Below are 27,919 nucleotides of genomic sequence, written 5' to 3'. Positions count from 1 at the left end.
AGCCCCTACTAGTATCCATGCTAGTTAGGTTAGCCCCTACTAGTATCCATGCTAGTTAGGTTAGACCCTAATAGTATCCCTGTTAGCTAGGTTAGCCCCTACTAGTACCCCTGTTAGCTAGGTTAGCCCCTACTAGTATCCCTGTTAGCCGCTACTAGTATCCCTGTTAGCTAGGTTAGCCCCTACTAGTATCCCTGTTAGCTAGGTTAGCCCCTACTAGAATCCATGCTATTTAGTACCTTTGATATCTCTGTGTATCTTCTTCTCTGAGTGGAGGTATTCCAGACCCTTCAGAATCTCTCTGAGGATGGTAGCGATCTGAGTCTCATCCAGCAACCCCGGCTCCAACTGGAAAAACACAAAACCGCCTCCGTTAGCTAGCGCAACTCACACAACCGCCCCCCGTTAGCCAGCGCAACTCACACAACCGCCCCCCGTTAGCTAGCGCAACTCACACAACCATCCCCGTTAGCTAGCGCAACTCACACAACCGCCCCGTTCGCTAGCGCAACTCAGACAACCGTCCCCCGTTAGCTAGCGCAACTCACACAACCGCCCCCGTTCGCTAGCGCAACTCACACAACCGCCCCCGTTAGCTAGCGCAACTCACACAACCGTCCCCGTTAGCTAGCGCAACTCACACAACCGCCCCCCGTTAGCTAGCGCAACTCACACAACCATCCCCTTTAGCTAGCCCAACTCACATAACCGCCCCGTTAGCTAGCGCTACTCAGACAACCGTCCCCCATTAGCTAGCGCAACTCACACAACCTCCCCCGTTAGCTAGCGCAACTCACACAACCGCCCCCTTCAGCTAGCGCAACTCACACAACCGCCCCCGTTAGCTAGAGCAACTCACACAACCGCCCCCGTCAGCTAGCGCAACTCACACAACCGCCCCCCGTTAGCTAGCGCAACTCACACAACCGCCCCCGTTAGCTAGCGCAACTCACACAACCGCCCCCCGTTAGCTAGCGCAACTCACACAACCGCCCCCGTTAGCTAGCGCAACTCACACAACCGCCCCCCGTTAGCTAGCGCAACTCACACAACCATCCCCTTTAGCTAGCACAACTCACACAACCGCCCCGTTAGCTAGCGCAACTCAGACAACCGTCCCCCGTTAGCTAGCGCAACTCACACAACCTCCCCCGTTAGCTAGCGCAACTCACACAACTGCCCCCGTTAGCTAGCGCAACTCACACAACCCCCCCCCCGTTAGCTAGAGCAACTCACACAACCGACCCCGTCAGCTAGCGCAACTCACACAACCGCCCCCGTTAGCTAGAGCAACTCACACAACCACCCCCGTTAGCTAGAGCAACTCACACAACCGCCCCCGTCAGCTAACGCAACTCACACAACCGCCCCCCGTTAGCTAGCGCAGCTCACACAACCGCCCCCGTTAGCTAGCGCAACTCACACAACAGCCCCCCTGTTAGCTAGCGCAACTCACACAACCGCCCCCGTTAGCTAGCGCAACTCACACAACCGCCCGCGTTAGCTAGGACAACTCACACAACCACCCCCCGTTAGCTAGCGCAACTCACACAACCGCCCCCGTTAGCTAGCGCAAGTCACACAACTGCCCTCGTTAGCTAGCGCAACTCACACAACCGCCCCCCATTAGCTTGCGCAACTCACACAACCGCCCCCGTTAGCTAGCGCAACTCACACAACCATCCCCGTTAGCTAGCACAACTCACACAACTGCCCTCGTTAGCTAGCGCAACTCACACAACCGCCCCCCGTTAGCTAGCGCAACTCACACAACCGCCCCCCATTAGCTAGCGCAACTCACACAACCGCCCCCGTTAGCTAGCACAACCGCCCCATTAGCTAGCGCAACTCACACAACCATCCCGTTAGCTAGCGCAACTCACACAACCGCCCCCGTTAGCAAGCGCAACTCACACAACCGCCCCCGTTAGCTAGCACAACTCACACAACCGCCCCCCGTTAGCTAGCGCAACTCACACAACCGCCCCCCGTTAGCTAGCGCAACTCACACAACCGCCCCCCGTTAGCTAGCGCAACTCACACAACCGCCCCCCGTTAGCTAGCGCAACTCACACAACCGCCCCCCGTTAGCTAGAGCAAATCACACAACCGCCCACGTCAGCTAACGCAACTCACACAACCGCCCCCCGTTAGCTAGCGCAACTCACACAACCGCCCCCGTTAGCTAGCGCAACTCACACAACCGCCCGCGTTAGCTAGGACAACTCACACAACCACCCCCCGTTAGCTAGCGCAACTCACACAACCGCCCCCGTTAGCTAGCGCAAGTCACACAACCGCCCTCGTTAGCTAGCGCAACTCACACAACCGCCCCCCGTTAGCTAGCGCAACTCACACAACCGCCCCCCATTAGCTTGCGCAACTCACACAACCGCCCCCGTTAGCTAGCGCAACTCACACAACCATCCCCGTTAGCTAGCACAACTCACACAACTGCCCTCGTTAGCTAGCGCAACTCACACAACTGCCCCCCGTTAGCTAGCGCAACTCACACAACCGCCCCCCATTAGCTAGCGCAACTCACACAACCGCCCCCGTTAGCTAGCACAACCGCCCCCGTTAGCTAGCGCAACTCACTCAACCGCCCCCCGTTAGCTAGCGCAACTCACACAACCGCCCCCGTTAGCTAGCGCAACTCACACAACCGCCCCCGTTAGCTATCACAACTCACACAACCGCCCCCGTTAGCTAGCGCAACTCACACAACCGCCCGCGTTAGCTAGGACAACTCACACAACCACTCCCCGTTAGCTAGCGCAACTCACACAACCGCCCCCGTTAGCTAGCGCAAGTCACAAAACTGCCCTCGTTAGCTAGCGCAACTCACACAACCGCCCCCCGTTAGCTAGCGCAACTCACACAACCGCCCCCCATTAGCTTGCGCAACTCACACAACCGCCCCCGTTAGCTAGCGCAACTCACACAACCATTCCCGTTAGCTAGCACAACCGCCCCCGTTAGCTAGCGCAACTCACACAACCGCCCCCGTTAGCTAGCGCAACTCACACAACCGCCCCCGTTAGCTAGCGCAACTCACACAACCGCCCCCGTTAGCTAGCACAACTCACACAACCGCCCCCGTTAGCTAGCGCAACTCACACAACAGCCCCCAGTTAGCTAGCGCAACTCACACAACCGCCCGCGTTAGCTAGGACAACTCACACAACCACCCCCCGTTAGCTAGCGCAACTCACACAACCGCCCCCGTCAGCTAACGCAACTCACACAACGGCCCCCCGTTAGCTAGCGCAACTCACACAACCGCCCCCGTTAGCTAGCGCAACTCACACAACCACCCCCCGTTAGCTAGCGCAACTCACACAACCGCCCCCGTTAGCTAGCGCAAGTCACACAACTGCCCTCGTTAGCTAGCTCAACTCACACAACCGCCCCCCGTTAGCTAGCGCAACTCACACAACCGCCCCCCGTTAGCTTGCGCAACTCACACAACCGCCCCCGTTAGCTAGCGCAACTCACACAACCATCCCCGTTAGCTAGCTCAACTCACACAACTGCCCTCGTTAGCTAGCGCAACTCACACAACCGCCCCCCGTTAGCTAGCGCAACTCACACAACCGCCCCCCATTAGCTAGCGCAACTCACACAACCATCCCCGTTAGCTAGCACAACTCACACAACTGCCCTCGTTAGCTAGCGCAACTCACACAACCGCCCCCCGTTAGCTAGCGCAACTCACACAACCGCCCCCCATTAGCTAGCGCAACTCACACAACCGCCCCCGTTAGCTAGCACAACCGCCCCCGTTAGCTAGCGCAACTCACTCAAACGCCCCCCGTTAGCTAGCGCAACTCACACAACCGCCCCCGTTAGCTAGCGCAACTCACACAACCGCCCCCGTTAGCTAGCACAACTCACACAACCGCCCCCGTTAGCTAGCGCAACTCACACAACCGCCCGCGTTAGCTAGGACAACTCACACAACCACTCCCCGTTAGCTAGCGCAACTCACACAACCGCCCCCGTTAGCTAGCGCAAGTCACAAAACTGCCCTCGTTAGCTAGCGCAACTCACACAACCGCCCCCCGTTAGCTAGCGCAACTCACACAACCGCCCCCCATTAGCTTGCGCAACTCACACAACCGCCCCCGTTAGCTAGCGCAACTCACACAACCATCCCCGTTAGCTAGCACAACCGCCCCCGTTAGCTAGCGCAACTCACACAACCGCCCCCGTTAGCTAGCGCAACTCACACAACCGCCCCCGTTAGCTAGCGCAACTCACACAACCGCCCCCGTTAGCTAGCACAACTCACACAACCGCCCCCGTTAGCTAGCGCAACTCACACAACAGCCCCCAGTTAGCTAGCGCAACTCACACAACCGCCCGCGTTAGCTAGGACAACTCACACAACCACCCCCCGTTAGCTAGCGCAACTCACACAACCGCCCCCGTCAGCTAACGCAACTCACACAACCGCCCCCCGTTAGCTAGCGCAACTCACACAACCGCCCCCGTTAGCTAGCGCAACTCACACAACCACCCCCCGTTAGCTAGCGCAACTCACACAACCGCCCCCGTTAGCTAGCGCAAGTCACACAACTGCCCTCGTTAGCTAGCGCAACTCACACAACCGCCCCCCGTTAGCTAGCGCAACTCACACAACCGCCCCCCGTTAGCTTGCGCAACTCACACAACCGCCCCCGTTAGCTAGCGCAACTCACACAACCATCCCCGTTAGCTAGCTCAACTCACACAACTGCCCTCGTTAGCTAGCGCAACTCACACAACCGCCCCCCGTTAGCTAGCGCAACTCACACAACCGCCCCCCATTAGCTAGCGCAACTCACACAACCGCCCCCGTTAGCTAGCACAACCGCCCCCATTAGCTAGCGCAACTCACACAACCATCCCCGTTAGCTAGCGCAACTCACACAACCGCCCCCGTTAGCAAGCGCAACTCACACAACCGCCCCCGTTAGCTAGCACAACTCACACAACCGCCCCCCGTTAGCTAGCGCAACTCACACAACCGCCCCCCATTAGCTAGCGCAACTCACACAACCGCCCCCGTTAGCTAGCACAACCGCCCCCATTAGCTAGCGCAACTCACACAACCATCCCCGTTAGCTAGCGCAACTCACACAACCGCCCCCGTTAGCAAGCGCAACTCACACAACCGCCCCCGTTAGCTAGCGCAAGTCACACAACTGCCCTCGTTAGCTAGCACAACTCACACAACCGCCCCCCGTTAGCTAGCGCAACTCACACAACCGCCCCCCGTTAGCTTGCGCAACTCACACAACCGCCCCCGTTAGCTAGCGCAACTCACACAACCATCCCCGTTAGCTAGCTCAACTCACACAACTGCCCTCGTTAGCTAGCGCAACTCACACAACCGCCCCCCGTTAGCTAGCGCAACTCACACAACCGCCCCCCATTAGCTAGCGCAACTCACACAACCGCCCCCGTTAGCTAGCACAACCGCCCCCATTAGCTAGCGCAACTCACACAACCATCCCCGTTAGCTAGCGCAACTCACACAACCGCCCCCCGTTAGCTAGCGCAACTCACACAACAGCCCCCCGTTAGCTAGCGCAACTCACACAACCGCCCCCGTTAGCTAGCGCAACTCACACAACCGCCCGCGTTAGCTAGGACAACTCACACAACCACCCCCCGTTAGCTAGCGCAACTCACACAACCACCCCCCGTTAGCTAGCGCAACTCACACAACCGCCCACGTTAGCTAGCGCAAGTCACACAACTGCCCTCGTTAGCTAGCGCAACTCACACAACCGCCCCCCGTTAGCTAGCGCAACTCACACAACCGCCCCCCATTAGCTTGCGCAACTCACACAACCGCCCCCGTTAGCTAGCGCAACTCACACAACCATCCCCGTTAGCTAGCACAACTCACACAACCACCCCCCGTTAGCTAGCGCAACTCACACAACCACCCCCCGTTAGCTAGCGCAACTCACACAACCGCCCCCGTTAGCTAGCGCAAGTCACACAACTGCCCTCGTTAGCTAGCGCAACTCACACAACCGCCCCCCGTTAGCTAGCGCAACTCACACAACCGCCCCCCATTAGCTTGCGCAACTCACACAACCGCCCCCGTTAGCTAGCGCAACTCACACAACCATCCCCGTTAGCTAGCACAACTCACACAACCGCCCCCAGTTAGCTAGCGCAACTCACACAACCGCCCCCCATTAGCTAGCGCAACTCACACAACCGCCCCCGTTAGCTAGCACAACCGCCCCCGTTAGCTAGCGCAACTCACACAACCGCCCCCGTTAGCTAGCGCAACTCACACAACCGCCCCCGTTAGCTAGCGCAACTCACACAACTGCCCTCGTTAGCTAGCGCAACTCACACAACCGTCCCCCGTTAGCTAGCGCAACTCACACAACCGCCCCCCATTAGCTAGCGCAACTCACACAACCGCCCCCGTTAGCTAGCGCAACTCACACAACCATCCCCGTTAGCTAGCACAACTCACACAACTGCCCTCGTTAGCTAGCGCAACTCACACAACCGCCCCTCGTTAGCTAGCGCAACTCACACAACTGCCCCCCAGTAGCTAGCGTAACTCACACAACCGCCCCCTTAGCTAGCACAACCGCCCCCGTTAGCTAACGCAGCTCACACAACCGCCCCCGTTAGCTAGCGCAACTCACACAACCGCCCCCGTCAGCTAGAGCAACTCACACAACCGCCCCCGTCAGCTAGAGCAACTCACACAACCGCCCCCCGTTAGCTAGCGCAACTCACACAACCGCCCCTGTTAGCTAGCGCAACTCACACAACCGCCCCCGTTAGCTAGCGCAACTCACACAACCGCCCCCGTTAGCTAGCGCAACTCACACAACCGCCCCCCGTTAGCTAGGACAACTCACACAACCGCCCCCGTTAGCTAGCGCAACTCACACAACCATCCCCGTTAGCTAGAGCAACTCACACAACCGTCCACCGTTAGCTAGCGCAACTCACACAACCATCCCCGTTAGCTAGCGCAACTCACACAACCGCCCACCGTTAGCTAGCGCAACTCACACAACCGCCCCCCGTTAGCTAGCGCAACTCACACAACCGCCCCCCGTTAGCTAGCGCAACTCACACAACCATCCCCGTTAGCTAGCGCAACTCACACAACCGCCCCGTTAGCTAGCGCAACTCAGACAACCATCCCCCGTTAGCTAGCGCAACTCACACAACCGCCCCCGTTAGCTAGCGCAACTCACACAACCGCCCCCGTTAGCTAGCGCAACTCACACAACCGCCCCCGTTAGCTAGCGCAACTGACACAACCATCCCCGTTAGCTAGCGCAACTCACACATCCGCCCCATATGCTAGCGCAACTCACACAACCATCCCCGTTAGCTAGCACAACTCACACAACCGCCCTCGTTAGCAAGCGCAACTCACACAACCGCCCCCCGTTAGCTAGCGTAACTCACACAACCGCCCCCCGTTAGCTAGCGCAACTCACACAACCATCCCCGTTAGCTAGCGCAACTCACACAACCGCCCCGTTAGCTAGCGCAACTCAGACAACCGTCCCCCGTTAGCTAGCGCAACTCACACAACCGCCCCCGTTAGCTAGCGCAACTCACACAACCGCCCCCGTTAGCTAGAGCAACTCACACAACCGCCCCCCGTCAGCTAGCGCAACTCACACAACCGCCCCCCGTCAGCTAGCGCAACTCACACAACCGTCCCCCGTTAGCTAGCGCAACTCACACAACCGTCCCCCGTTAGCTAGCGCAACTCACACAACCGCCCCCGTCAGCTAGCGCAACTCACACAACCGCCCCCGTCAGCTAGAGCAACTCACACAACCGCCCCCGTCAGCTAGCGCAACTCACACAACCGCCCCCCGTCAGCTAGCGCAACTCACCCAACCGCCCCCGTCAGCTAGCGCAACTCACACAACCGCCCCCGTCAGCTAGCGCAACTCACACAACCGCCCCCGTTAGCTAGCGCAACTCACACAACAGCCCCCCGTTAGCTAGGACAACTCACACAACCACCCCCCGTTAGCTAGCGCAACTCACACAACCGCCCCCGTTAGCTAGCGCAACACACACAACCATCCCCGTTAGCTAGCGCAACTCACACAACCGCCCACCGTTAGCTAGCGCAACTCACACAACCGCCCCCCGTTAGCTAGCGCAACTCACACAACCGCCCCCCGTTAGCTAGCGCAACTCACACAACCATCCCCGTTAGCTAGCGCAACTCACACAACCGCCCCGTTAGCTAGCGCATCTCAGACAACCATCCCCCGTTAGCTAGCGCAACTCACACAACCGCCCCCGTTAGCTAGCGCAACTCACACAACCGCCCCCGTTAGCTAGCGCAACTCACACAACCATCCCCGTTAGCTAGCCCAACTAACACAACCGCCCCGTTAGCTAGCGCAACTCAGACAACCATCCCCCGTTAGCTAGCGCAACTCACACAACCGCCCCCGTTAGCTAGCGCAACTCACACAACCGCCCCCGTTAGCTAGCGCAACTCAAACAACCGCCCCCCGTTAGCTAGCGCAACTCACACAACAGCCCCCCGTTAGCTAGCGCAACTCACACAACCGCCCGCGTTAGCTAGGACAACTCACACAACCACCCCCCGTTAGCTAGGACAACTCACACAACCGCCCCCCGTTAGCTAGCGCAACTCACACAACCGCCCCCGTTAGCTAGCGCAACTCACACAACAGCCCCCAGTTAGCTAGCGCAACTCACACAACCGCCCGCGTTAGCTAGGACAACTCACACAACCACCCCCCGTTAGCTAGCGCAACTCACACAACCGCCCCCGTCAGCTAACGCAACTCACACAACCGCCCCCCGTTAGCTAGCGCAACTCACACAACCGCCCCCGTTAGCTAGCGCAACTCACACAACCACCCCCCGTTAGCTAGCGCAACTCACACAACCGCCCCCGTTAGCTAGCGCAAGTCACACAACTGCCCTCGTTAGCTAGCGCAACTCACACAACCGCCCCCCGTTAGCTAGCGCAACTCACACAACCGCCCCCCGTTAGCTTGCGCAACTCACACAACCGCCCCCGTTAGCTAGCGCAACTCACACAACCATCCCCGTTAGCTAGCACAACTCACACAACTGCCCTCGTTAGCTAGCGCAACTCACACAACCGCCCCTCGTTAGCTAGCGCAACTCACACAACTGCCCCCCAGTAGCTAGCGTAACTCACACAACCGCCCCCTTAGCTAGCACAACCGCCCCCGTTAGCTAACGCAGCTCACACAACCGCCCCCGTTAGCTAGCGCAACTCACACAACCGCCCCCGTCAGCTAGAGCAACTCACACAACCGCCCCCGTCAGCTAGAGCAACTCACACAACCGCCCCCCGTTAGCTAGCGCAACTCACACAACCGCCCCTGTTAGCTAGCGCAACTCACACAACCGCCCACCGTTAGCTAGCGCAACTCACACAACCGCCCCCCGTTAGCTAGCGCAACTCACACAACCGCCCCCCGTTAGCTGGCGCAACTCACACAACCATCCCCGTTAGCTAGCGCAACTCACACAACCGCCCCGTTAGCTAGCGCAACTCAGACAACCATCCCCCGTTAGCTAGCGCAACTCACACAACCGCCCCGTTAGCTAGCGCAACTCACACAACCGCCCCCGTTAGCTAGAGCAACTCACACAACCGCACCCGTCAGCTAGCGCAACTCACACAACCGCCCCCCGTCAGCTAGCGCAACTCACACAACCGTCCCCCGTTAGCTAGCGCAACTCACACAACCGTCCCCCGTTAGCTAGCGCAACTCACACAACCGCCCCCGTCAGCTAGCGCAACTCACACAACCGCCCCCGTCAGCTAGAGCAACTCACACAACCGCCCCCGTCAGCTAGCGCAACTCACACAACCGCCCCCCGTCAGCTAGCGCAACTCACCCAACCGCCCCCGTCAGCTAGCGCAACTCACACAACCGCCCCCGTCAGCTAGCGCAACTCACACAACCGCCCCCGTTAGCTAGCGCAACTCACACAACAGCCCCCCGTTAGCTAGGGCAACTCACACAACCACCCCCCGTTAGCTAGCGCAACTCACACAACCGCCCCCGTTAGCTAGCGCAACACACACAACCATCCCCGTTAGCTAGCGCAACTCACACAACCGCCCACTGTTAGCTAGCGCAACTCACACAACCGCCCCCCGTTAGCTAGCGCAACTCACACAACCGCCCCCCGTTAGCTAGCGCAACTCACACAACCATCCCCGTTAGCTAGCGCAACTCACACAACCGCCCCGTTAGCTAGCGCATCTCAGACAACCATCCCCCGTTAGCTAGCGCAACTCACACAACCGCCCCCGTTAGCTAGCGCAACTCACACAACCGCCCCCGTTAGCTAGCGCAACTCACACAACCATCCCCGTTAGCTAGCCCAACTAACACAACCGCCCCGTTAGCTAGCGCAACTCAGACAACCATCCCCCGTTAGCTAGCGCAACTCACACAACCGCCCCCGTTAGCTAGCGCAACTCACACAACCGCCCCCGTTAGCTAGCGCAACTCAAACAACCGCCCCCCGTTAGCTAGCGCAACTCACACAACAGCCCCCCGTTAGCTAGCGCAACTCACACAACCGCCCGCGTTAGCTAGGACAACTCACACAACCACCCCCCGTTAGCTAGGACAACTCACACAACCGCCCCCCGTTAGCTAGCGCAACTCACACAACCGCCGCCCGTTAGCTAGCGCAACTCACACAACCGCCCCCCATTAGCTAGCGCAACTCACACAACCGCCCCCGTTAGCTAGCGCAACTCACACAACAGCCCCCAGTTAGCTAGCGCAACTCACACAACCGCCCGCGTTAGCTAGGACAACTCACACAACCACCCCCCGTTAGCTAGCGCAACTCACACAACCGCCCCCGTCAGCTAACGCAACTCACACAACCGCCCCCCGTTAGCTAGCGCAACTCACACAACCGCCCCCGTTAGCTAGCGCAACTCACACAACCACCCCCCGTTAGCTAGCGCAACTCACACAACCGCCCCCGTTAGCTAGCGCAAGTCACACAACTGCCCTCGTTAGCTAGCGCAACTCACACAACCGCCCCCCGTTAGCTAGCGCAACTCACACAACCGCCCCCCGTTAGCTTGCGCAACTCACACAACCGCCCCCGTTAGCTAGCGCAACTCACACAACCATCCCCGTTAGCTAGCACAACTCACACAACTGCCCTCGTTAGCTAGCGCAACTCACACAACCGCCCCCCGTTAGCTAGCGCAACTCACACAACCGCCCCCCATTAGCTAGCGCAACTCACACAACCGCCCCCGTTAGCTAGCGCAACTCACACAACCATCCCCGTTAGCTAGCACAACTCACACAACTGCCCTCGTTAGCTAGCGCAACTCACACAACCGCCCCTCGTTAGCTAGCGCAACTCACACAACTGCCCCCGTCAGCTAGAGCAACTCACACAACCGCCCCCGTCAGCTAGCGCAACTCACACAACCGCCCCCCGTCAGCTAGCGCAACTCACCCAACCGCCCCCGTCAGCTAGCGCAACTCACACAACCGCCCCCGTCAGCTAGCGCAACTCACACAACCGCCCCCGTTAGCTAGCGCAACTCACACAACAGCCCCCCGTTAGCTAGGGCAACTCACACAACCACCCCCCGTTAGCTAGCGCAACTCACACAACCGCCCCCGTTAGCTAGCGCAACACACACAACCATCCCCGTTAGCTAGCGCAACTCACACAACCGCCCACTGTTAGCTAGCGCAACTCACACAACCGCCCCCCGTTAGCTAGCGCAACTCACACAACCGCCCCCCGTTAGCTAGCGCAACTCACACAACCATCCCCGTTAGCTAGCGCAACTCACACAACCGCCCCGTTAGCTAGCGCATCTCAGACAACCATCCCCCGTTAGCTAGCGCAACTCACACAACCGCCCCCGTTAGCTAGCGCAACTCACACAACCGCCCCCGTTAGCTAGCGCAACTCACACAACCATCCCCGTTAGCTAGCCCAACTAACACAACCGCCCCGTTAGCTAGCGCAACTCAGACAACCATCCCCCGTTAGCTAGCGCAACTCACACAACCGCCCCCGTTAGCTAGCGCAACTCACACAACCGCCCCCGTTAGCTAGCGCAACTCAAACAACCGCCCCCCGTTAGCTAGCGCAACTCACACAACAGCCCCCCGTTAGCTAGCGCAACTCACACAACCGCCCGCGTTAGCTAGGACAACTCACACAACCACCCCCCGTTAGCTAGGACAACTCACACAACCGCCCCCCGTTAGCTAGCGCAACTCACACAACCGCCGCCCGTTAGCTAGCGCAACTCACACAACCGCCCCCCATTAGCTAGCGCAACTCACACAACCGCCCCCGTTAGCTAGCGCAACTCACACAACAGCCCCCAGTTAGCTAGCGCAACTCACACAACCGCCCGCGTTAGCTAGGACAACTCACACAACCACCCCCCGTTAGCTAGCGCAACTCACACAACCGCCCCCGTCAGCTAACGCAACTCACACAACCGCCCCCCGTTAGCTAGCGCAACTCACACAACCGCCCCCGTTAGCTAGCGCAACTCACACAACCACCCCCCGTTAGCTAGCGCAACTCACACAACCGCCCCCGTTAGCTAGCGCAAGTCACACAACTGCCCTCGTTAGCTAGCGCAACTCACACAACCGCCCCCCGTTAGCTAGCGCAACTCACACAACCGCCCCCCGTTAGCTTGCGCAACTCACACAACCGCCCCCGTTAGCTAGCGCAACTCACACAACCATCCCCGTTAGCTAGCACAACTCACACAACTGCCCTCGTTAGCTAGCGCAACTCACACAACCGCCCCCCGTTAGCTAGCGCAACTCACACAACCGCCCCCCATTAGCTAGCGCAACTCACACAACCGCCCCCGTTAGCTAGCGCAACTCACACAACCATCCCCGTTAGCTAGCACAACTCACACAACTGCCCTCGTTAGCTAGCGCAACTCACACAACCGCCCCTCGTTAGCTAGCGCAACTCACACAACTGCCCCCCAGTAGCTAGCGTAACTCACACAACCGCCCCCTTAGCTAGCACAACCGCCCCCGTTAGCTAACGCAGCTCACACAACCGCCCCCGTTAGCTAGCGCAACTCACACAACCGCCCCCGTCAGCTAGAGCAACTCACACAACCGCCCCCGTCAGCTAGAGCAACTCACACAACCGCCCCCCGTTAGCTAGCGCAACTCACACAACCGCCCCTGTTAGCTAGCGCAACTCACACAACCGCCCCCGTTAGCTAGCGCAACTCACACAACCGCCCCCGTTAGCTAGCGCAACTCACACAACCGCCCCCCGTTAGCTAGGACAACTCACACAACCGCCCCCGTTAGCCAGCGCAACTCACACAACCATCCCCGTTAGCTAGAGCAACTCACACAACCGCCCACCGTTAGCTAGCGCAACTCACACAACCATCCCCGTTAGCTAGCGCAACTCACACAACCGCCCACCGTTAGCTAGCGCAACTCACACAACCGCCCCCCGTTAGCTAGCGCAACTCACACAACCGCCCCCCGTTAGCTAGCGCAACTCACACAACCATCCCCGTTAGCTAGCGCAACTCACACAACCGCCCCGTTAGCTAGCGCAACTCAGACAACCATCCCCCGTTAGCTAGCGCAACTCACACAACCGCCCCCGTTAGCTAGCGCAACTCACACAACCGCCCCCGTTAGCTAGCGCAACTCACACAACCGCCCCCGTTAGCTAGAGCAACTGACACAACCATCCCCGTTAGCTAGCGCAACTCACACATCCGCCCCGTATGCTAGCGCAACTCACACAACCATCCCCGTTAGCTAGCACAACTCACACAACCGCCCTCGTTAGCAAGCGCAACTCACACAACCGCCCCCCGTTAGCTAGCGTAACTCACACAACCGCCCCCCGTTAGCTAGCGCAACTCACACAACCATCCCCGTTAGCTAGCGCAACTCACACAACCGCCCCGTTAGCTAGCGCATCTCAGACAACCATCCCCCGTTAGCTAGCGCAACTCACACAACCGCCCCCGTTAGCTAGCGCAACTCACACAACCGCCCCCGTTAGCTAGCGCAACTCACACAACCATACCCGTTAGCTAGCCCAACTAACACAACCGCCCCGTTAGCTAGCGCAACTCAGACAACCATCCCCCGTTAGCTAGCGCAACTCACACAACCGCCCCCGTTAGCTAGCGCAACTCACACAACCGCCCCCGTTAGCTAGCGCAACTCAAACAACCGCCCCCCGTTAGCTAGCGCAACTCACACAACAGCCCCCCGTTAGCTAGCGCAACTAACACAACCACCCCCGTTAGCTAGGACAACTCACACAACCACCCCCCGTTAGCTAGGACAACTCACACAACCGCCCCCCGTTAGCTAGCGCAACTCACACAACCGCCCCCGTTAGCTAGCGCAACTCACACAACTGCCCTCGTTAGCTAGCGCAACTCACACAACCGCCCTCGTTAGCTAGCGCAACTCACACAACTGCCCTCGTTAGCTAGCGCAACTCACACAACCGCCGCCCGTTAGCTAGCGCAACTCACACAACCGCCCCCCATTAGCTAGCGCAACTCACACAACCGCCCCCGTTAGCTAGCGCAACTCACACAACAGCCCCCAGTTAGCTAGCGCAACTCACACAACCGCCCGCGTTAGCTAGGACAACTCACACAACCACCCCCCGTTAGCTAGCGCAACTCACACAACCGCCCCCGTCAGCTAACGCAACTCACACAACCGCCCCCCGTTAGCTAGCGCAACTCACACAACCGCCCCCGTTAGCTAGCGCAACTCACACAACCACCCCCCGTTAGCTAGCGCAACTCACACAACCGCCCCCGTTAGCTAGCGCAAGTCACACAACTGCCCTCGTTAGCTAGCGCAACTCACACAACCGCCCCCCGTTAGCTAGCGCAACTCACACAACCGCCCCCCGTTAGCTTGCGCAACTCACACAACCGCCCCCGTTAGCTAGCGCAACTCACACAACCATCCCCGTTAGCTAGCACAACTCACACAACTGCCCTCGTTAGCTAGCGCAACTCACACAACCGCCCCCCGTTAGCTAGCGCAACTCACACAACCGCCCCCCATTAGCTAGCGCAACTCACACAACCGCCCCCGTTAGCTAGCACAACCGCCCCCATTAGCTAGCGCAACTCACACAACCATCCCCGTTTGCTAGCGCAACTCACACAACCGCCCCCGTTAGCAAGCGCAACTCACACAACCGCCCCCGTTAGCTAGCACAACTCACACAATCGCCCCCCGTTAGCTAGCGCAACTCACACAACCGCCCCCCGTTAGCTAGCGCAACTCACACAACCGCCCCCCGTTAGCTAGAGCAACTCACACAACCGCCCCCGTCAGCTAACGCAACTCACACATCCGCCCCCCGTTAGCTAGCGAAACTCACACAACAGCCCCCCGTTAGCTAGCGCAACTCACACAACCGCCCACGTTAGCTAGCGCAACTCACACAACCGCCCGCGTTAGCTAGGACAACTCACACAACCACCCCCCGTTAGCTAGCGCAACTCACACAACCACCCCCCGTTAGCTAGCGCAACTCACACAACCGCCCCCGTTAGGTAGCGCAAGTCACACAACTGCCCTCGTTAGCTAGCGCAACTCACACAACCGCCCCCCGTTAGCTAGCGCAACTCACACAACCGCCCCCCATTAGCTTGCGCAACTCACACAACCGCCCCCGTTAGCTAGCGCAACTCACACAACCATCCCCGTTAGCTAGCACAACTCACACAACCGCCCCCCGTTAGCTAGCGCAACTCACACAACCGCCCCCCATTAGCTAGCGCAACTCACACAACCGCCCCCGTTAGCTAGCACAACCGCCCCCGTTAGCTAGCGCAACTCACACAACCGCCCCCGTTAGCTAGCGCAACTCACACAACTGCCCCCGTTAGCTAGCGCAACTCACACAACTGCCCTCGTTAGCTAGCGCAACTCACACAACCGTCCCCCGTTAGCTAGCGCAACTCACACAACCGCCCCCCATTAGCTAGCGCAACTCACACAACCGCCCCCGTTAGCTAGCGCAACTCACACAACCATCCCCGTTAGCTAGCACAACTCACACAACTGCCCTCGTTAGCTAGCGCAACTCACACAACCGCCCCTCGTTAGCTAGCGCAACTCACACAACAGCCCCCCGTTAGCTAGCGCAACTCACACAACCGCCCGCGTTAGCTAGGACAACTCACACAACCATCCCCGTTAGCTAGCGCAACTCACACAACCGCCCCGTTAGCTAGCGCAACTCAGACAACCATCCCCCGTTAGCTAGCGCAACTCACACAACCGCCCCCGTTAGCTAGCGCAACTCACACAACTGCCCCCGTTAGCTAGCGCAACTCACACAACCGCCCCCGTTAGCTAGCGCAACTGACACAACCATCCCCGTTAGCTAGCGCAACTCACACATCCGCCCCGTATGCTAGCGCAACTCACACAACCACCCCCCGTTAGCTAGCGCAACTCACACAACCGCCCCCGTTAGCTAGCGCAAGTCACACAACTGCCCTCGTTAGCTAGCGCAACTCACACAACCGCCCCCCGTTAGCTAGCGCAACTCACACAACCGCCCCCCATTAGCTTGCGCAACTCACACAACCGCCCCCGTTAGCTAGCGCAACTCACACAACCATCCCCGTTAGCTAGCACAACTCACACAACCGCCCCCCGTTAGCTAGCGCAACTCACACAACCGCCCCCCATTAGCTAGCGCAACTCACACAACCGCCCCCGTTAGCTAGCACAACCGCCCCCGTTAGCTAGCGCAACTCACACAACCGCCCCCGTTAGCTAGCGCAACTCACACAACTGCCCCCGTTAGCTAGCGCAACTCACACAACTGCCCTCGTTAGCTAGCGCAACTCACACAACCGTCCCCCGTTAGCTAGCGCAACTCACACAACCGCCCCCCATTAGCTAGCGCAACTCACACAACCGCCCCCGTTAGCTAGCGCAACTCACACAACCATCCCCGTTAGCTAGCACAACTCACACAACTGCCCTCGTTAGCTAGCGCAACTCACACAACCGCCCCTCGTTAGCTAGCGCAACTCACACAACAGCCCCCCGTTAGCTAGCGCAACTCACACAACCGCCCGCGTTAGCTAGGACAACTCACACAACCATCCCCGTTAGCTAGCGCAACTCACACAACTGCCCCCGTTAGCTAGCGCAACTCACACAACCGCCCCCGTTAGCTAGCGCAACTGACACAACCATCCCCGTTAGCTAGCGCAACTCACACATCCGCCCCGTATGCTAGCGCAACTCACACAACCATCCCCGTTAGCTAGCGCAACTCACACAACCGCCCTCGTTAGCAAGCGCAACTCACACAACCGCCCCCCGTTAGCTAGCGTAACTCACACAACCGCCCCCCGTTAGCTAGCGCAACTCACACAACCATCCCCGTTAGCTAGCGCAACTCACACAACCGCCACGTTAGCTAGCGCAACTCAGACAACCGTCCCCCGTTAGCTAGCGCAACTCACACAACCGCCCCCGTTAGCTAGCGCAACTCACACAACCGCCCCCGTTAGCTAGAGCAACTCACACAACCGCCCCCGTCAGCTAGCGCAACTCACACAACCGCCCCCCGTCAGCTAGCGCAACTCACACAACCGTCCCCCGTTAGCTAGCGCAACTCACACAACCGTCCCCCGTTAGCTAGCGCAACTCACACAACCGCCCCCGTCAGCTAGCGCAACTCACACAACCGCCCCCGTCAGCTAGAGCAACTCACACAACCGCCCCCGTCAGCTAGCGCAACTCACACAACCGCCCCCCGTCAGCTAGCGCAACTCACCCAACCGCCCCCGTCAGCTAGCGCAACTCACACAACCGCCCCCGTCAGCTAGCGCAACTCACACAACCGCCCCCGTTAGCTAGCGCAACTCACACAACAGCCCCCCGTTAGCTAGGACAACTCACACAACCACCCCCCGTTAGCTAGCGCAACTCACACAACCGCCCCCGTTAGCTAGCGCAACACACACAACCATCCCCGTTAGCTAGCGCAACTCACACAACCGCCCACCGTTAGCTAGCGCAACTCACACAACCGCCCCCCGTTAGCTAGCGCAACTCACACAACCGCCCCCCGTTAGCTAGCGCAACTCACACAACCATCCCCGTTAGCTAGCGCAACTCACACAACCGCCCCGTTAGCTAGCGCATCTCAGACAACCATCCCCCGTTAGCTAGCGCAACTCACACAACCGCCCCCGTTAGCTAGCGCAACTCACACAACCGCCCCCGTTAGCTAGCGCAACACACACAACCATCCCCGTTAGCTAGCGCAACTCACACAACCGCCCCGTTAGCTAGCGCATCTCAGACAACCATCCCCCGTTAGCTAGCGCAACTCACACAACCGCCCCCGTTAGCTAGCGCAACTCACACAACCGCCCCCGTTAGCTAGCGCAACTCACACAACCGCCCCCGTTAGCTAGCGCAACTCACACAACCATCCCCGTTAGCTAGCCCAACTAACACAACCGCCCCGTTAGCTAGCGCAACTCACACAACAGCCCCCCGTTAGCTAGCGCAACTCACACAACCGCCCCCGTTAGCTAGCGCAACTCACACAACCGCCCCCGTTAGCTAGCGCAACTCAAACAACCGCCCCCCGTTAGCTAGCGCAACTCACACAACAGCCCCCCGTTAGCTAGCGCAACTCACACAACCGCCCGCGTTAGCTAGGACAACTCACACAACCACCCCCCGTTAGCTAGGACAACTCACACAACCGCCCCCCGTTAGCTAGCGCAACTCACACAACCGCCGCCCGTTAGCTAGCGCAACTCACACAACCGCCCCCCGTTAGCTAGCGCAACTCACACAACCGCCCCCGTTAGCTAGCGCAACTCACACAACAGCCCCCAGTTAGCTAGCGCAACTCACACAACCGCCCGCGTTAGCTAGGACAACTCACACAACCACCCCCCGTTAGCTAGCGCAACTCACACAACCGCCCCCGTCAGCTAACGCAACTCACACAACCGCCCCCCGTTAGCTAGCGCAACTCACACAACCGCCCCCGTTAGCTAGCGCAACTCACACAACCACCCCCCGTTAGCTAGCGCAACTCACACAACCGCCCCCGTTAGCTAGCGCAAGTCACACAACTGCCCTCGTTAGCTAGCGCAACTCACACAACCGCCCCCCGTTAGCTAGCGCAACTCACACAACCGCCCCCCGTTAGCTTGCGCAACTCACACAACCGCCCCCGTTAGCTAGCGCAACTCACACAACCATCCCCGTTAGCTAGCACAACTCACACAACTGCCCTCGTTAGCTAGCGCAACTCACACAACCGCCCCCCGTTAGCTAGCGCAACTCACACAACCGCCCCCCATTAGCTAGCGCAACTCACACAACCGCCCCCGTTAGCTAGCGCAACTCACACAACCATCCCCGTTAGCTAGCACAACTCACACAACTGCCCTCGTTAGCTAGCGCAACTCACACAACCGCCCCTCGTTAGCTAGCGCAACTCACACAACTGCCCCCCAGTAGCTAGCGTAACTCACACAACCGCCCCCTTAGCTAGCACAACCGCCCCCGTTAGCTAACGCAGCTCACACAACCGCCCCCGTTAGCTAGCGCAACTCACACAACCGCCCCCGTCAGCTAGAGCAACTCACACAACCGCCCCCGTCAGCTAGAGCAACTCACACAACCGCCCCCCGTTAGCTAGCGCAACTCACACAACCGCCCCTGTTAGCTAGCGCAACTCACACAACCGCCCCCGTTAGCTAGCGCAACTCACACAACCGCCCCCGTTAGCTAGCGCAACTCACACAACCGCCCCCCGTTAGCTAGGACAACTCACACAACCGCCCCCGTTAGCCAGCGCAACTCACACAACCATCCCCGTTAGCTAGAGCAACTCACACAACCGCCCACCGTTAGCTAGCGCAACTCACACAACCATCCCCGTTAGCTAGCGCAACTCACACAACCGCCCACCGTTAGCTAGCGCAACTCACACAACCGCCCCCCGTTAGCTAGCGCAACTCACACAACCGCCCCCCGTTAGCTAGCGCAACTCACACAACCATCCCCGTTAGCTAGCGCAACTCACACAACCGCCCCGTTAGCTAGCGCAACTCAGACAACCATCCCCCGTTAGCTAGCGCAACTCACACAACCGCCCCCGTTAGCTAGCGCAACTCACACAACCGCCCCCGTTAGCTAGCGCAACTCACACAACCGCCCCCGTTAGCTAGCACAACTGACACAACCATCCCCGTTAGCTAGCGCAACTCACACATCCGCCCCGTATGCTAGCGCAACTCACACAACCATCCCCGTTAGCTAGCACAACTCACACAACCGCCCTCGTTAGCAAGCGCAACTCACACAACCGCCCCCCGTTAGCTAGCGTAACTCACACAACCGCCCCCCGTTAGCTAGCGCAACTCACACAACCATCCCCGTTAGCTAGCGCAACTCACACAACCGCCCCGTTAGCTAGCGCATCTCAGACAACCATCCCCCGTTAGCTAGCGCAACTCACACAACCGCCCCCGTTAGCTAGCGCAACTCACACAACCGCCCCCGTTAGCTAGCGCAACTCACACAACCATACCCGTTAGCTAGCCCAACTAACACAACCGCCCCGTTAGCTAGCGCAACTCAGACAACCATCCCCCGTTAGCTAGCGCAACTCACACAACCGCCCCCGTTAGCTAGCGCAACTCACACAACCGCCCCCGTTAGCTAGCGCAACTCAAACAACCGCCCCCCGTTAGCTAGCGCAACTCACACAACAGCCCCCCGTTAGCTAGCGCAACTAACACAACCACCCCCGTTAGCTAGGACAACTCACACAACCACCCCCCGTTAGCTAGGACAACTCACACAACCGCCCCCCGTTAGCTAGCGCAACTCACACAACCGCCCCCGTTAGCTAGCGACAACTCACACAACCATCCCCGTTAGCTAGCGCAACTCACACAACCGCCCCGTTAGCTAGCGCAACTCAGACAACCATCCCCCGTTAGCTAGCGCAACTCACACAACCGCCCCCGTTAGCTAGCGCAACTCACACAACTGCCCCCGTTAGCTAGCGCAACTCACACAACCGCCCCCGTTAGCTAGCGCAACTGACACAACCATCCCCGTTAGCTAGCGCAACTCACACAACCACCCCCCGTTAGCTAGCGCAACTCACACAACCGCCCCCGTTAGCTAGCGCAAGTCACACAACTGCCCTCGTTAGCTAGCGCAACTCACACAACCGCCCCCCGTTAGCTAGCGCAACTCACACAACCGCCCCCCATTAGCTTGCGCAACTCACACAACCGCCCCCGTTAGCTAGCGCAACTCACACAACCATCCCCGTTAGCTAGCACAACTCACACAACCGCCCCCCGTTAGCTAGCGCAACTCACACAACCGCCCCCCATTAGCTAGCGCAACTCACACAACCGCCCCCGTTAGCTAGCACAACCGCCCCCGTTAGCTAGCGCAACTCACACAACCGCCCCCGTTAGCTAGCGCAACTCACACAACTGCCCCCGTTAGCTAGCGCAACTCACACAACTGCCCTCGTTAGCTAGAGCAACTCACACAACCGTCCCCCGTTAGCTAGCGCAACTCACACAACCGCCCCCCATTAGCTAGCGCAACTCACACAACCGCCCCCGTTAGCTAGCGCAACTCACACAACCATCCCCGTTAGCTAGCACAACTCACACAACTGCCCTCGTTAGCTAGCGCAACTCACACAACCGCCCCTCGTTAGCTAGCGCAACTCACACAACAGCCCCCCGTTAGCTAGCGCAACTCACACAACCGCCCGCGTTAGCTAGGACAACTCACACAACCATCCCCGTTAGCTAGCGCAACTCACACAACTGCCCCCGTTAGCTAGCGCAACTCACACAACCGCCCCCGTTAGCTAGCGCAACTGACACAACCATCCCCGTTAGCTAGCGCAACTCACACATCCGCCCCGTATGCTAGCGCAACTCACACAACCATCCCCGTTAGCTAGCGCAACTCACACAACCGCCCTCGTTAGCAAGCGCAACTCACACAACCGCCCCCCGTTAGCTAGCGTAACTCACACAACCGCCCCCCGTTAGCTAGCGCAACTCACACAACCATCCCCGTTAGCTAGCGCAACTCACACAACCGCCACGTTAGCTAGCGCAACTCAGACAACCGTCCCCCGTTAGCTAGCGCAACTCACACAACCGCCCCCGTTAGCTAGCGCAACTCACACAACCGCCCCCGTTAGCTAGAGCAACTCACACAACCGCCCCCGTCAGCTAGCGCAACTCACACAACCGCCCCCCGTCAGCTAGCGCAACTCACACAACCGTCCCCCGTTAGCTAGCGCAACTCACACAACCGTCCCCCGTTAGCTAGCGCAACTCACACAACCGCCCCCGTCAGCTAGCGCAACTCACACAACCGCCCCCGTCAGCTAGAGCAACTCACACAACCGCCCCCGTCAGCTAGCGCAACTCACACAACCGCCCCCCGTCAGCTAGCGCAACTCACCCAACCGCCCCCGTCAGCTAGCGCAACTCACACAACCGCCCCCGTCAGCTAGCGCAACTCACACAACCGCCCCCGTTAGCTAGCGCAACTCACACAACAGCCCCCCGTTAGCTAGGACAACTCACACAACCACCCCCCGTTAGCTAGCGCAACTCACACAACCGCCCCCGTTAGCTAGCGCAACACACACAACCATCCCCGTTAGCTAGCGCAACTCACACAACCGCCCACCGTTAGCTAGCGCAACTCACACAACCGCCCCCCGTTAGCTAGCGCAACTCACACAACCGACCCCCGTTAGCTAGCGCAACTCACACAACCGCCCCGTTAGCTAGCGCATCTCAGACAACCATCCCCCGTTAGCTAGCGCAACTCACACAACCGCCCCCGTTAGCTAGCGCAACTCACACAACCGCCCCCGTTAGCTAGCGCAACACACACAACCATCCCCGTTAGCTAGCGCAACTCACACAACCGCCCACCGTTAGCTAGCGCAACTCACACAACCGCCCCCCGTTAGCTAGCGCAACTCACACAACCGCCCCCCGTTAGCTAGCGCAACTCACACAACCATCCCCGTTAGCTAGCGCAACTCACACAACCGCCCCGTTAGCTAGCGCATCTCAGACAACCATCCCCCGTTAGCTAGCGCAACTCACACAACCGCCCCCGTTAGCTAGCGCAACTCACACAACCGCCCCCGTTAGCTAGCGCAACTCACACAACCATCCCCGTTAGCTAGCCCAACTAACACAACCGCCCCGTTAGCTAGCGCAACTCAGACAACCATCCCCCGTTAGCTAGCGCAACTCACACAACCGCCCCCGTTAGCTAGCGCAACTCACACAACCGCCCCCGTTAGCTAGCGCAACTCAAACAACCGCCCCCCGTTAGCTAGCGCAACTCACACAACAGCCCCCCGTTAGCTAGCGCAACTCACACAACCGCCCGCGTTAGCTAGGACAACTCACACAACCACCCCCCGTTAGCTAGGACAACTCACACAACCGCCCCCCGTTAGCTAGCGCAACTCACACAACCGCCGCCCGTTAGCTAGCGCAACTCACACAACCGCCCCCCATTAGCTAGCGCAACTCACACAACCGCCCCCGTTAGCTAGCGCAACTCACACAACAGCCCCCAGTTAGCTAGCGCAACTCACACAACCGCCCGCGTTAGCTAGGACAACTCACACAACCACCCCCCGTTAGCTAGCGCAACTCACACAACCGCCCCCGTCAGCTAACGCAACTCACACAACCGCCCCCCGTTAGCTAGCGCAACTCACACAACCGCCCCCGTTAGCTAGCGCAACTCACACAACCACCCCCCGTTAGCTAGCGCAACTCACACAACCGCCCCCGTTAGCTAGCGCAAGTCACACAACTGCCCTCGTTAGCTAGCGCAACTCACACAACCGCCCCCCGTTAGCTAGCGCAACTCACACAACCGCCCCCCGTTAGCTTGCGCAACTCACACAACCGCCCCCGTTAGCTAGCGCAACTCACACAACCATCCCCGTTAGCTAGCACAACTCACACAACTGCCCTCGTTAGCTAGCGCAACTCACACAACCGCCCCCCGTTAGCTAGCGCAACTCACACAACCGCCCCCCATTAGCTAGCGCAACTCACACAACCGCCCCCGTTAGCTAGCGCAACTCACACAACCATCCCCGTTAGCTAGCACAACTCACACAACTGCCCTCGTTAGCTAGCGCAACTCACACAACCGCCCCTCGTTAGCTAGCGCAACTCACACAACTGCCCCCCAGTAGCTAGCGTAACTCACACAACCGCCCCCTTAGCTAGCACAACCGCCCCCGTTAGCTAACGCAGCTTACACAACCGCCCCCGTTAGCTAGCGCAACTCACACAACCGCCCCCGTCAGCTAGAGCAACTCACACAACCGCCCCCGTCAGCTAGAGCAACTCACACAACCGCCCCCCGTTAGCTAGCGCAACTCACACAACCGCCCCTGTTAGCTAGCGCAACTCACACAACCGCCCCCGTTAGCTAGCGCAACTCACACAACCGCCCCCGTTAGCTAGCGCAACTCACACAACCGCCCCCCGTTAGCTAGGACAACTCACACAACCGCCCCCGTTAGCCAGCGCAACTCACACAACCATCCCCGTTAGCTAGAGCAACTCACACAACCGCCCACCGTTAGCTAGCGCAACTCACACAACCATCCCCGTTAGCTAGCGCAACTCACACAACCGCCCACCGTTAGCTAGCGCAACTCACACAACCGCCCCCCGTTAGCTAGCGCAACTCACACAACCGCCCCCCGTTAGCTAGCGCAACTCACACAACCATCCCCGTTAGCTAGCGCAACTCACACAACCGCCCCGTTAGCTAGCGCAACTCAGACAACCATCCCCCGTTAGCTAGCGCAACTCACACAACCGCCCCCGTTAGCTAGCGCAACTCACACAACCGCCCCCGTTAGCTAGCGCAACTCACACAACCGCCCCCGTTAGCTAGCACAACTGACACAACCATCCCCGTTAGCTAGCGCAACTCACACATCCGCCCCGTATGCTAGCGCAACTCACACAACCATCCCCGTTAGCTAGCACAACTCACACAACCGCCCTCGTTAGCAAGCGCAACTCACACAACCGCCCCCCGTTAGCTAGCGTAACTCACACAACCGCCCCCCGTTAGCTAGCGCAACTCACACAACCATCCCCGTTAGCTAGCGCAACTCACACAACCGCCCCGTTAGCTAGCGCATCTCAGACAACCATCCCCCGTTAGCTAGCGCAACTCACACAACCGCCCCCGTTAGCTAGCGCAACTCACACAACCGCCCCCGTTAGCTAGCGCAACTCACACAACCATACCCGTTAGCTAGCCCAACTAACACAACCGCCCCGTTAGCTAGCGCAACTCAGACAACCATCCCCCGTTAGCTAGCGCAACTCACACAACCGCCCCCGTTAGCTAGCGCAACTCACACAACCGCCCCCGTTAGCTAGCGCAACTCAAACAACCGCCCCCCGTTAGCTAGCGCAACTCACACAACAGCCCCCCGTTAGCTAGCGCAACTAACACAACCACCCCCGTTAGCTAGGACAACTCACACAACCACCCCCCGTTAGCTAGGACAACTCACACAACCGCCCCCCGTTAGCTAGCGCAACTCACACAACCGCCCCCGTTAGCTAGCGCAACTCACACAACTGCCCTCGTTAGCTAGCGCAACTCACACAACCGCCCTCGTTAGCTAGCGCAACTCACACAACTGCCCTCGTTAGCTAGCGCAACTCACACAACCGCCGCCCGTTAGCTAGCGCAACTCACACAACCGCCCCCCATTAGCTAGCGCAACTCACACAACCGATCCCGTTAGCTAGCGCAACTCACACAACAGCCCCCAGTTAGCTAGCGCAACTCACACAACCGCCCGCGTTAGCTAGGACAACTCACACAACCACCCCCCGTTAGCTAGCGCAACTCACACAACCGCCCCCGTCAGCTAACGCAACTCACACAACCGCCCCCCGTTAGCTAGCGCAACTCACACAACCGCCCCCGTTAGCTAGCGCAACTCACACAACCACCCCCCGTTAGCTAGCGCAACTCACACAACCGCCCCCGTTAGCTAGCGCAAGTCACACAACTGCCCTCGTTAGCTAGCGCAACTCACACAACCGCCCCCGTTAGCTAGAGCAACTCACACAACCGCCCCCGTCAGCTAGCGCAACTCACACAACCGCCCCCCGTCAGCTAGCGCAACTCACACAACCGTCCCCCGTTAGCTAGCGCAACTCACACAACCGTCCCCCGTTAGCTAGCGCAACTCACACAACCGCCCCCGTCAGCTAGCGCAACTCACACAACCGCCCCCGTCAGCTAGAGCAACTCACACAACCGCCCCCGTCAGCTAGCGCAACTCACACAACCGCCCCCCGTCAGCTAGCGCAACTCACCCAACCGCCCCCGTCAGCTAGCGCAACTCACACAACCGCCCCCGTCAGCTAGCGCAACTCACACAACCGCCCCCGTTAGCTAGCGCAACTCACACAACAGCCCCCCGTTAGCTAGGACAACTCACACAACCACCCCCCGTTAGCTAGCGCAACTCACACAACCGCCCCCGTTAGCTAGCGCAACACACACAACCATCCCCGTTAGCTAGCGCAACTCACACAACCGCCCACCGTTAGCTAGCGCAACTCACACAACCGCACCCCCGTTAGCTAGCGCAACTCACACAACCGCCCCCCGTTAGCTAGCGCAACTCACACAACCATCCCCGTTAGCTAGCGCAACTCACACAACCGCCCCGTTAGCTAGCGCATCTCAGACAACCATCCCCCGTTAGCTAGCGCAACTCACACAACCGCCCCCGTTAGCTAGCGCAACTCACACAACCGCCCCCGTTAGCTAGCGCAACACACACAACCATCCCCGTTAGCTAGCGCAACTCACACAACCGCCCACCGTTAGCTAGCGCAACTCACACAACCGCCCCCCGTTAGCTAGCGCAACTCACACAACCGCCCCCCGTTAGCTAGCGCAACTCACACAACCATCCCCGTTAGCTAGCGCAACTCACACAACCGCCCCGTTAGCTAGCGCATCTCAGACAACCATCCCCCGTTAGCTAGCGCAACTCACACAACCGCCCCCGTTAGCTAGCGCAACTCACACAACCGCCCCCGTTAGCTAGCGCAACTCACACAACCATCCCCGTTAGCTAGCCCAACTAACACAACCGCCCCGTTAGCTAGCGCAACTCAGACAACCATCCCCCGTTAGCTAGCGCAACTCACACAACAGCCCCCCGTTAGCTAGCGCAACTCACACAACCGCCCGCGTTAGCTAGGACAACTCACACAACCACCCCCCGTTAGCTAGGACAACTCACACAACCGCCCCCCGTTAGCTAGCGCAACTCACACAACCGCCGCCCGTTAGCTAGCGCAACTCACACAACCGCCCCCCATTAGCTAGCGCAACTCACACAACCGCCCCCGTTAGCTAGCGCAACTCACACAACAGCCCCCAGTTAGCTAGCGCAACTCACACAACCGCCCGCGTTAGCTAGGACAACTCACACAACCACCCCCCGTTAGCTAGCGCAACTCACACAACCGCCCCCGTCAGCTAACGCAACTCACACAACCGCCCCCCGTTAGCTAGCGCAACTCACACAACCGCCCCCGTTAGCTAGCGCAACTCACACAACCACCCCCCGTTAGCTAGCGCAACTCACACAACCGCCCCCGTTAGCTAGCGCAAGTCACACAACTGCCCTCGTTAGCTAGCGCAACTCACACAACCGCCCCCCGTTAGCTAGCGCAACTCACACAACCGCCCCC

General features: G+C 59.2%; 1 protein-coding gene across 2 annotated transcripts in view; it reads right to left on the bottom strand.

The window, feature by feature from the left end:
* The window catches only part of LOC106575832 (serine/threonine-protein kinase 24), a 445,978-nt gene that overhangs the window by 246,953 nt on the left and 171,106 nt on the right, over positions 1 to 27,919 (bottom strand). For both annotated transcript variants that reach the window (XM_082963783.1, XM_082963784.1), the window contains exon 4: positions 240 to 348. In XM_082963783.1, coding sequence (XP_082819909.1) covers positions 240 to 348 — 109 coding nt within the window. The remainder of the gene's footprint in view (positions 1 to 239; positions 349 to 27,919) is intronic.

This window comes from Salmo salar, chromosome 17 (assembly GCF_965601325.2).
Source record: "Salmo salar chromosome 17, fSalSal1, whole genome shotgun sequence".
Taxonomy (NCBI): Eukaryota; Metazoa; Chordata; class Actinopteri; order Salmoniformes; family Salmonidae; genus Salmo; species Salmo salar.
This window is presented reverse-complemented; position numbering and strand designations above follow the sequence as displayed.